This window comes from Dinoponera quadriceps, unplaced genomic scaffold, assembly GCF_001313825.1.
Source record: "Dinoponera quadriceps isolate SergipeBrazil2010 unplaced genomic scaffold, ASM131382v1 scaffold696, whole genome shotgun sequence".
Taxonomy (NCBI): Eukaryota; Metazoa; Arthropoda; class Insecta; order Hymenoptera; family Formicidae; genus Dinoponera; species Dinoponera quadriceps.
Window position 1 is genome coordinate 1,509,548 of NW_014554799.1, and position 12,366 is coordinate 1,521,913.

Sequence of the window (12,366 nt, forward strand, 5' to 3'; positions counted from 1 at the left end):
GGACAATATCTTCGCGAGAAATGAATAAAGCCCGGAGTATTAATACGGACGTCAGACGTTACTACGGAAACATGTCTCACGTGGGATTTTATGGTGCCGGCTGTGTGTTGTGCCATTATTAAATGCCAAGTTTTCAATATCAGCTCGATACTCAGCATTGGAATACACAATCCGCACTCGGGAAAGTGCCAATTGAAAAGAAAGTCATTCGGAATTCAAATTACGCGAAAATTGCAACGTAAGATTTTTCGAATGAGGTGCACGGTAAGAGATTTCGTATTAAAAACGGTTCACTGAAATTTTTTGTTATTTTAACATAGGGAATGTGTTAAAAAGTACACAAGTATAATATTAAATTAACACATTCATCTTGTCAACATATATTGACATTATATTTGTGTACTTTTTAACACATTCTTCATATAAAAATAATACAAGATTTCAGTGAATCATTTTTGTCGCAAAGTTTTTTAACGTGATACGTGAAATTTTATATTTTACGTGATAGAAATTGTTAACACTATTATCCAATTTTTCAATGTACTCTAACAGCCCTATGCAACGTTATATGGCTTTATGTCACGTGTCATAATTATATAACAGAAGAAACATGTGTCACGATAAGAGCATATGTGACCAGCGCAAACGCGTGCACTCTGTCGTGTCGAGAAGAATGTGTGCGTTTATCTCATATTCGTACGTCGATTTTTCGATGAGATACGGACGTTCGAAGCACCTGTACTTTTTTGTCGAGCGGTGCCGCCGATTGGTGAAAGCGCGCTTAGTACATTGTAGTACGTTGCGCCGCCGACCTCACACCTTTGTCTACCTCCGACCGACGGCGTGCCCGACTAAAGGGACGCCGCGCAACATTGTCGGCTGCCTCAGTCACCTTCTAACGAACCGCCGCTCGTCGATATCTTCGCGTAGAAAAGTCGTAGCGACATGCGATAAATTGCATTCGAAAGCTAAAACTATCCTTCTTCCAATAAGAACGACCGTTTCTTCGTATCGTCGATCAATTTAACGGTATATTGATGAATTTTAATTGCCGTTGATAAACTGTTTAACGATCGTCGCATAAATGCTACGTCCGCGCTAATAAACATTTCATGACATGATTTTACGCGCTGTCTTATGCAAGACAATATTTTTCTTGCTGCACCGTCGAGAACGTATTTTCATTTTTGCTCACCGAGAGGAATGGTCACGCTTTCGGCGACGACCCGAATGGCTTTATTCCGTCCTCGACCATCAGCGAATCTATGTTAACACGTTCGCTTCGGGGAGAACGAGATGTTGAAGTCTCGTCTTTCAATAAGAGTCTCCCGAAGCGAATGCATTAAGCGCACACGAAACGTCGAAACATCGAGGAACGGGAACGTCGTTGAAGGCAAATCGTATTGGTTTCAGCACGGCGACAAGAATCTGGAGAACGTGACACACGAAGAGGCCGTTGCGACTCTGAAGGCGACCCAAGATCGCGTCGTGCTTCTGGTCGCTAAACCGGAACGTGGAATGATACCTCCGCCTCCTCCTCCGATAGCGTCGGACAATTCTCTCTCGCCTCAGCCACGTAAGTCATCAGATTTCCAAGCATTTCATACGCGCACTTACCGTTCCCGGTGCATCTCGGAACACCACGAAGAAGTCGACGCGCGTTAGTGATTTCACACGGGCGCAAATTGATTGACGTCTCGTTCCAGCTTTAATCGCACGAGGCCTTGGGGCTGCCGTTTTAATTTCGCGCTTCTTCAAGGTGTTCCGCGATTTCACCGACCTTGTCGTAATTCTGACGGGAACGTATAAGAGGGGAAAACGCATTTGTTACGATATAAACGCAAACACAATTTCGTGGACTATCAATCAGGCGAAATAAAATTGCGGCGCGAAGCCCGACGGGAGCGTGATTTACGCGACGAAGGTGCCCGAAAATTCCGCGCGCGACCGTGCACGATTTAATAACCATACCGCAAGAAACGTCGTTCCGCTGCCGCCGTCTCCGTCGCCTCTGTCGCGCGATCGCATTTTTCTCCGCTTTTCCGCAGCTTCGATCGAAATAATAATTACGACGTCCTATTAATTATTCAAAGCCGCGCGCGGCGCGTTGAAATTCAAATGAACCGTGTCCCTCCCTCCGTCGCAGCCCCCTCGTCGTTCTCCGCGCTTTCTCCCGGCTGGGAATAAACACGGACGAGCCCGGTTTCTCATCGAGGGGCGCGGAAATGAATTTTTGATCCGCCGCTCCTCCCCGTCACCGAGCTTTTCCGACGATCGGCCCGTAACTTATTCATCGATCTCGTAAAACGGGGATCTCGTAAACTCGCCTGAGTTCGCGCGGCGGCTCCGACTTACCTCCCCTCGCGCGTGTGCTGCGAATGCGGCGCACCGCGTGGCGAAAACGTGCCGATCGGGGAAATCTCGAAAGTGCGACGTTAAAATTCGATGCCGCCCGGAAAAATGCTGCACGGTCGGGCCGGGTCAGCGAAATTATTTTGAGCGGGATTCGCAAGCCAGACGCGTGTGGAGGAGAGATCGATCGTCATTAGCCGTATTTCGCGCGAACGGTTACACGCGAATGGTGAAAAATTGCTTGCCGAAGTATTCGAGACACGCTAAGCCATCGTCGTGGTCTCGCGTATCCCTCGCAATATTTCCGTATTAATCCCCTCCCTCCTCCCTAACGAAGTGAACGCGAACGATAGTTCCGCGGTTCGATCCGCCGCGAGCGGGAAAGGCCGTGGCTCGATGCCGGTTGAATTCAAATTGCCCCTTTAATGCTGCGACGGATCGGTACTTCCGAGATTATTCGAATATTTGCTTTAATCTCCAGCCGGCGGGAAGCGCGCGCGCATCGAGTTTCCCAGAGAAAGCATCTCCGCGCGAATAAACAAGCAGGCGCTCGCCGGATCGAGAAAACGCTGTTTTCTACCGCGGTTTACCTGTTTGTCTTTTCTCCCTTTGCTTTTTATACGGCGCGCACACACGCGGACAAATAAAATGTCGACTAAAATGCATTAGTATCATGAGTCCCGCGGTAAATACACGGGTGATAAGATCGGCCGTTGTGCCGTTGTGTGACGAAATAAAGTAAAAATATTAATTAAAAATGTTAATTAAATAGTAAATATTAAAAAAAAAAATTAAATTATAATAATAAACAAATATTTATAATTCTATAATATCACACGCATATCGTAATTTATATCTGCAACTGAATCTCTGCAGAAATATACAGAGTGAGCCATTTAAAAAGTTACCAAGCTGTTATCTTTGAAAGTGCGGGTCATAGCAAAAATTTTCTATATAAAAGTTATTTAATTCGAAGAAAAAAAAAATCAGGACATTAATTTGACTCTGAATGAGCGCGAAGATCTCAATATCATCATGGATTCTTTTTTAACGGAATCATATGGCGTTAAGCATTTTTTTGCTATGATGTTTCCTATAGTATTTTCAAAGAAAACAGTTTTATAATACTTTAAATGGCCGATCCTATATAAAAGATCGAGTCATGCCGATCTTTTACCCTCAGAGAAAGAATTAAGCACAGGAGCTGAAATAGGGACTAATGTTATTACTACCGCAGCTAAATTGATTAGCTGTTCGAATTAAGGCGCTACAGCGAACGATATAATTGTATCTTGCAACAAATACATTTTACCTGTCTTAGTTAATGTCGTTGTTACCACAGCTGATAAATTTAATTGCGATAGTAACGGTATTAGAGCGCGAGCGTGGCGTAGACAGCGTACCGTCTGCCGTGCTTAAAGATTCGATTCCCAGCAGAAGCAGCAAATTTTCATTCGCTCGTAGCTTCTCTTCGGTGGCCTTGGCAAACCACCAAGAGTATTGTTCATGCCATGATAAAACCTCTCTCGCCGTTCGGAACCGGCGTTTAAACTGTAGGTCCCGTATGCGTGTGTATAATTTGCGTGCTCACCACACGCATACGTAAGAGAGAGGTAGGTCCAGGCCTCTACAAGAGGCTGTAGCGCCAATGGAAGAAGAAGTAACGGTATTAGCCGTCCCTGTTTTAGCTGCTACAACTAGATTTTACCTCCTATAGCTAACTCTTCCTCTGAGTATAGTCATTCGTATTCCACAATAACACCTGGACACTGAAATTTTACGATCACGGATATACGCATGAGTACTTCTACTTAACGCACTCGGGACGGATTTCCTTCGGATTCATACTTTATTGATAAACACGGGAAGGACGGAATCTCATCGAAATCTGCGATACGACGCGTGTGCCATCGCTGTATCTCAGACTGAAAACAAATACACCGAATAGTCGGGAACTAGTCCGATGTTTCGCTTGTCCCGGGACAGAATTACGGGAAGCTCCGGCTCTCGTCGAAATATCAATATTGCGATGACCGTTTAATCAAGCGTGTAATCAAGTGCGTTTGATCTTGTGCGTCAACAGGCAAGCAGAACGGCTCCGTGTCGGCGCTGGAGAACAACACCGCGGCGCTCCCGTACTCGCAAGAGTCACGCCACGCGTCTTCCCTCGCGCTGCACGGCACCGGGACGCCGCGCGCCGTTTCCCAGGAGGATGTCTCACGGTGAGTCCCATCAGGTTCTTCAGAGCGCTTCGCGAGATTCCACGCGAGAACCGTCTTCGATCTCCGACTCCGTTCTTTTTTCGCGAAAGATGCGTGGGTATCGTATACAGAGACGGCGTTATCGCGCGCAGCACGTGTCTTCGCTCTCGTGTGATTTTACTCGAGGCTGCTTCGCACGTCGCCCAAGTTGTCCCATTTCATATCGTTCCTTCGCCGAGATCCCGTGAAATCGTTGCGACTGAAAAGTGCAAGCGCGAATCTGCAAACACAGGATTCGTGAACCGTTCGTCTCGCGCTTTCATCGCTCGATCTGTCGCCTCGATTAAACGAAACGTGGAGTCTCGTTATTAATTTGAAAAGTAGACCGAGCAGAACGAGATAAATCATATCGGACGAGCGCTTCGGTGGAGGGTCGTCGCTGCGCGAGCTAATTGCTGACGGATTAAGGGATTATCGAATCGGCCCGGCTGTCATGGAGGCGGGATTGCTCTGGACACGTTACGTGCCACTGCGAAGCTTACGCGTCGCCAGCTCGGCCCCTATTGACCTGTCGTTGTTAACCTCTCAAGTCCCGCCCGAGGGGCTATGCAGGAGTCCGAAGCGCGCGTGAGCGAGCGAACGAAGCTCCCACGTCGCCGTGTATCCGGGATTGCGCGGGTTAAGGTCGCCGTTGGACATTGCGCGTACGGAATAGGATTAAGCGGGCACGCGGAGATGAACTTGGAGATAATGCCCATCGAATCGCAGGGTGTGCCGAAATTAGACCAACAAACTTCGAGTGCTTGTAAAGGACTACTAGAGAATTGTGACAATGCGGCACTTTTTATGTTAATTGTCACCGCACGTTACACGGAACTTATTCTTGTATTGATAGATTGATGATTTCCGCGAACAAATTTTCTACTTCTGTTAATTTCTTCGATGGCTCCGCGTCGGCGTTTAGGCTAACGCTCGTGTAGTTTCAACTTGGCAGCTTTAATTCTTCACTATGTTAACAACTGTTCTCCTTTCTGTTGTATACTAAAGGGGTTCTTCCTGTTAATAAAGATTTTTAAAAAATGCTGCTATACCGAGCTCGCGAATCAATAAGAAACAATACTAATTCTACCTGTTTGAAAATTCCCAACAGTCTTCAGTTTGACAAAGCAATTTTTAATAAAGTTTTTTTATCAAGAGGTAGCAACAAAAACCGAACCCAAGAGAAAAATCGCTGATATCTCTGTGCTGAAGTGAATTCGCCGACACACTTTGAACAACTACTGTAAATAATTCACTCTAATGCCAGAGCGAACATGGATTTATTAACGAAAGTTGTTTTGGTGTTCTTTATAAGCACTCGAAGTTTGTCGGACCAATTTCGAGACACCCTGTATAACTTGGAATGCTCGTTCTCGCGTTACACCCGACTCTCGCTCGTTCGCCCGATCTCCTCGTGTTTCTCTTCTCCGCTCTTCGTGTTTATATTTGTCTTACGTGTTCACACATATTTATCGTTCCCTGTAAAGCCCCACTCGGCCGCGTATTTATCCGGTAAAACAATCTATCCTCTACCCGTGCGCATTTATCGCCATAAAAAGGTAACGATTTCTCGTAGGAAAAATGCAAAGAATAATCGCACTGATATTCCGCGTTTTCGCGACTCGGATCGCGCGGTCGCATTAAGCGTGTATTCGATGTTCTCGCTCCGCGGTCGGTGTATTTTTCAATATTTCGCCGAGATTTCGATTCTCCGAAGCTCTTAATAAATTCAATCTGTCCTAATCCCAATCTCCCTTCCACCGCTCGAGGAACTTCAAACTCTCACTCCGGCGAGAGAGCGGTGAGTCTTGGTTCGGCAGGACGTGAAAAGTTCGACTCGATCGAGTGGACGAGAGGGGAAGGGGAGGGTAGCGCGAGGAAGAACTAATTGCACTCTTGACTACTCGGGGAACTGGCCGGCGGCACGTCCGCGCTGTTGGAAGTCGGTCCGCAGTTAAACATTACCATGAATGGAATATTTCATTAAGCCGCGACCGCGAAAGTTTCGCGCACCTGCGCGCAACCGGACCGCCGCATTTCTCTCATTTCCGCAAGCGTATATATAAACTAGCAGCTCGCGTCATTTCCTGAATACACTAACTCGTCCGACCGTTTCGGACGCGCGCGGTTTCGTCGGTCGACGGTTCCGGTCGCGACTGATAATTCCTCGATTGAGGTGTGTTCGAACGCGATCGAGCTTTATCGATCCCGCACGTACGCTGATAATTGAATTTGATTGGATTTGCCTGATAAAAAGACAACCAGACGCATTTGGGTCGAAGGAAACACAATTTATTTCTCGTGAGCCAAATTTGGTTCTTATTACCAGAAATTCCGTTCCTTTCGGCCAAAATGCGTTCGGTTGTCCGTTGTCGGATAAATCCAACGAAATTAATTTTTCAGTATAGCGGATCTCGAGGAGGGAGGGGGGGATGAAACGAAAAAGGGCATATCACGGTGGAAGTGCACACGAAGGAAATATATTAGGTTGGCAAGGGTGAAATTTGTAGTTAATAATATTACCAACTGTAACAGCTTATTACTTGACATTGGCTTAATTAATATATTACCGTTCTGTTTTTTTTTGTGTTGGAAAGTTACATATCTCGCCTGTTTAAAGAAATCATTGTATGTTCTAAAAAATATTAAAACCTTTTTTTTTTAAGATTAATTTTGTTGAAAATGGAACGGTCGGAAATTCGCACTATTATGAAGTATGAGTTCTTACGTGGAATTACGGCATCGCAGACCGCGCGAAACATTAATAGTGTATTTGGCTCTAATGTTAGTACGCAGCAGACAGTATCAAATTGGTTCGCCAAATTTCGTATAGGTAACTTTGACCTCACAAATGAGCCACGCGGTCGCCCAGAATCAAAAGTCAATAATGACGAAAATAAAGGTCACCGTTGAGTCTGACCCATGACAGAGTGCCTATGAATTATCGTTGAAGTTTGGTGTTAGCAAACAAACAATATTAACTCATTTAGCTCAAATCGGTAAAGTGAAAAAGTTGAATAAGTGGGTTCCGCATGAACTGAATGAAAAACAGAAACAAAAGCGTTTGGAAATTTGCTTGATGTTGCTTTCTCGTCACAAATCTGATCCATTTTTGAATCGAATCGTCACTTGTGATGAGAAATGGATCCAATATGACAATCGCAAACGTTCAGCACAGTGGTTGGACACGGATGAGTCACCAAAACACACTCCAAAGCGCAATATTCATGAAAAGAAGCTGATGGTGAGCGTTTGGTGGTCTAACGCAGGTGTGATCCATTATGATTTCATGAAACCTGGCTCATCGATCACAGCAGAAATATACTGCAACCAACTGGACGAAATGATGCAAAAACTTAAAGAAAAACAGCCTAGATTGGTCAACAGATCGACTCCTATCTTATTGTATGATAACGCTAGACCACACACTGCACAGATGACTGTGGCGAAACTACAGGAATTGGAGTTGGAACTTCATTATCATCCTCCATATCCACCAGACCTAGCCCCCACTGACTACCATTTCTTCCGCAATTTGGACAACTTTTTAATAGGAAAACAATTTAATTCCGACAATGCTGCAAAACTGGCCTTCCAGGAATTCATTGACTCACGTCCGCCAGGGTTTTATACCACCGGCCTGAACAACCTGCCGCTTAAATGGCAAAAGTGTATAGACAATATGGGTGCGTACTTTGATGAATAAAATAATTCCTTATATTTGTAAGTTATTAAACAACTTTGCCTTTTTTTTCTGCAAATTTCATCCTTGGCGACCTGATAATATAGCGGGCTTCGTACGACGGAGACGCTCTTTTGCGCGTGAAAGTCCGGCCGTCGATTAAAAATTGCAGCGCGCCCGGACGTTTAATTAAACTTAATCAACGCTCCGCCGGGAAGGAAAAAGGATCCTCCTCTCGCTCTCCTTCTCTTTTGCTCTCTCGACGCCCTGTCATCTCGAGGTATCGAGTTTTGCGTCGCGTCTGGCTTTACGGAAAAACAATCGCGCCCTGCGAAAAAAAAGTGGAGGTACCGTCGGAAAGGAACAAAGCCGGCGCGCGCTCTCACACTCGGCCGGCTGTAATTTTCATCCCGTTTGATTGGAACAATTCCGGCGTTGATTGGCGGACTCGTCTTTGTTTCCGGCTGCCTTCGTTTGACGTACGTATGCACGTACGTACATACGCGCGGTTCGGAAAGTTCGCCACGGGTAAATTCCTTGCAGCTTTTTCATTTGACTCGCCTCTCGTCGATACACCGCGCGCCGAAGGATGCGGCTGCATTTTTATTGCAGCGCCCTCGGCGCTACGACCGACGTCCGTGAGTGCGCGTTTTAATTACTCCGGGTCGTCCGACGAGGGTTCGCGTCGCGCCCGGAAAATCGTCGTCGAGCGCCTCGGCATCTTTCATCGATCGGATTTGTATCATTATTTTTTTTTTTTATTAACTAATTTGCCCCGTCGTATCGATCGAATCTCATATCTCGCGCTTCCCCTAAATTCCGTCTCACTTCCCCTAAAACTCCTTCCTTGCCCACTTTTTCGCTCTAGCGACTTCCTTCCCTCTTGCTATCGCAGAAAATGCCTTCCAACGTTCCTAAAAATATTTCTTACCTCTACACGGACCCCCATTTTTTTGATTAAATCATTCAAAACGACACACTCCAACCCTGCCACCTAATCGAGTTCGCAAATCGACGGGCAAATCATTTATTTCTACAGTCGCGTCCGCCGACTCTCACAGTCGTGAATCGCGCGTTGGAATCTGGTAAGCTTAACGACGATAGAGGTATTGTCGATGGGCGGTAGGTATTTGTTTAGGAATTCATTTGACCTTTGAACCCATCGTCAATTATGCCTCGCGCACGACGCCGGTTAGTTCGATACGGCTCCCCGGCGATAGTCCGCGCTCGCGTATGCGAGAGTGGACACACTCGGGTATGCATGTGGCGCCATGCGCGCAGCTGCATTTCTGAAATGCGGGCCAAGGTCGCGAGAGCTGGCCCGGGTCACGAGCGAGCGAACAAGCGAGCTACCGACCAATCTCCGCTTTACGTGATGCGGTATCCTCCGCATCGATCCGAATGCGTCCTGCCGCATCCTCGCCAGATACCGCCGAATTCTGGCCACCACGATATCGGACGGAGGAGAGGAGAATCATTTATCTCGCTCAATCGCATATAATTGCGAGATTTTATCGCCGGATTGAATCGCTAGATTTTAATGGCGACGTCAGAGAAACTTGAGTAGGTAAATCGCGCTCTTCGAAGGGGAGAAGAGCGAGAGATAGAGAGAGATTGCGCTGACCTAAATAACGGAGAATCATTTATAGGATATATAGCGAGAGAGAAATATTGCCTCGGAGAATTCCGCGGATCCAGCAAACAATGTCCGCACTATCCGCTACAAAATGTCGATTGCACGATGTGTTATCATAGGTGAACTCGTAGGATTTCCTGAGATTCCCGATCAGTGTTTTTCGGGATCTCCCTTCGCCTTTGGTATCCGATGTGTAACACAGGGCGAATTTAATTTCTCCCGCGGTCCTCACGGTCCGCACGTACGTCGGCCGGAGGTGTCCGGCTCAGTACGAGGAAATCCGCAGGAACCGCGAACTCCCGCGGACAATGGTGTCCGGGGTCTGAAAGGGACGTCATGAAAAATTTGCCCGACTATTCCGAGACCCGACGGAAATACCGACTGTGCAAGTGCGAAGAGATTAACGAATTACGCAGGTGCGCGCTCTCCACGGACGCGAGTTAACGCGGACGATTATCGTTGCGAGCGATATTAATGTACATACCTGAGGTGAAATGTTCCGCATTAACCTTGCAGCTTTCATCAGACTTGAATTGCTAATGGGGAATCTCGAAAGATACAACACTGTAGAGGCTATTGTCCTTTAATGTTAGAAATGATTACTTATTGTTGTTTTGTTGAAACTTACAGAAAGAAAGAGACTTAAATTCAGAAAAAGAGGATTCTTCTCGAGTTCCTCTCGCCTCGTGGACGTATTCGAAGCGTTTTCGAGTCGCCGATTTCTTGTTAACGCGCGACTTTACTGCACGTTCCCGTTATAACTCAGCAATCTAACGATTCTGCCTCATTAATCTTTCAACGATTCCCGTCCCCGATCTTACCGTTTTCAAGTTAATCTCGCTTCACGCCGTCTTCGCATCTACTCGTGTTAACGGTACCGGTCTTCTTGTTTTTACTTAATGCATATCCTCGTTTTTCCCGCATTTTCTTTCCTCCGGCTTTGAACTTCCTCGCGAGGATTTTCACATCTCTCTCTCTCTCTCTCTCTCATTCTCTCTGTCTCTCTCATTTCCGCGAGAATTATTCTGTTTTAAAATACATGATAAACTCCGGTGTTCTTGTACGTATTGCCTCGCTCTCTACTCTACACCGTAGAGGACAGGAATTCACCTCGCGAATATCTTTTTTCATTCTACTTTCCGACTGTCGCCATGTCGGGAAAAGTTACACCGTTGCTGGAATTCGAGGAACAATACGCTATGAATAACCACGCGTGTAATTCCGCGCATATTTTCGTGAATCCTTCAATGGACACTCGTACTGCGTCGCGGCAATGCTCGCCGGAAACGGAAGCATGTGTAGCAAGGATTAAGAACGCTCTCGCGCCGGACAATTTCCAAGAGCGGAAGCAGTGCTTTTGCATCGAAGAATAATGGATTCCCCGGCGCGAGATGATCCCGCATTATCTCTCTCTCTCTCTCTGGCGGGATAATATTAACCGAGAATTTTCCACACCGCGCTTCCCGGGAAAGCTCCGCGAATTTTTCCCTTTCCTCTTCCCTTTCCCTTTCCTCTCAGACGCGACACTGGTAGTTGCCGCATTGTTCGCGGGACTTCCCGGGCGAATTTTCGCACGCTGCATTTTTCCTGTAATTCGATATAGTTATAAGCGTGCGGTTCCGTAAAAACGATGAACATATCCTCTCTCTAATTTGCGATGATCCCTGTCTCTCTTTTCTCCCTCTCTCTCGATTCGGATCGGTTAAATCGTTGTGTTATTCTCAATATTCGCATTTGTTCTATACTCTCCTCTTTTATTATTCCTTTATTACATTATTCCTGATTTATTTCAAACGGAAATCGATTGCAAATTGTTTTGCGTGTCCTCTCGTTAATATCGTAAATAACATGATAGCATGTTGCGCGATTAATTTTCCTGTATCTATTCCCGAACCATCTCCATTACAATCCTCATTGCCAAGCATAATATCTTGTTATTTTTACATCGTATAAATGTGTGTATACGTTAAAATAAATATGGTGACAAAAGTGAGTTTCCGCATTAAAACGAGTACGATATTTTTTCCACAATTAGATTAACAGTAGGACGGAAATTTATTTATTTGTAATTCTACTTTATGAGAGATGCATCGTCTCCATTCTAATTAAAATAAATCCGTCGTACAACGCGCTCACAATGCATACGCCTTTGGTCCGTGCCATCTGCAGCGAAATATGCGCACAAGTGCATTTGCACAGTTTGTTTAATTTACAGCCCGCGACCTAATTCCCGACCGTTCTGTATAATGTATCGTTTGTTGCGGACGCGATCTCTGGAGAGCTGTTGTCTAGGAAACGCAGGATTGTGAGGCGCGCTTAATACAAGCCGTAGAAATTTAAACTGTAAACGTTACTTGGGATTAGATCGTTTAACCAGAAGAGAGGCGCTCTGTCTCTGTTTATTGCGCTTAAATATTGTATTGTTCGTACTTTCTCGATTTATTTTCAGTGTCCCG

The 12,366-nt window shown here is 45.9% G+C and overlaps 1 protein-coding gene across 13 annotated transcripts in view; it reads left to right on the forward strand.

The window, feature by feature from the left end:
* The window catches only part of LOC106741986 (disks large 1 tumor suppressor protein), a 541,974-nt gene that overhangs the window by 458,519 nt on the left and 71,089 nt on the right, over positions 1–12,366 (forward strand). For all 13 annotated transcript variants that reach the window (XM_014614501.1, XM_014614504.1, XM_014614497.1 and 10 more), the window contains 2 exons: positions 1,414–1,576; positions 4,436–4,574. In XM_014614501.1, the coding sequence (XP_014469987.1) occupies positions 1,414–1,576; positions 4,436–4,574 (302 nt within the window). The remainder of the gene's footprint in view (positions 1–1,413; positions 1,577–4,435; positions 4,575–12,366) is intronic.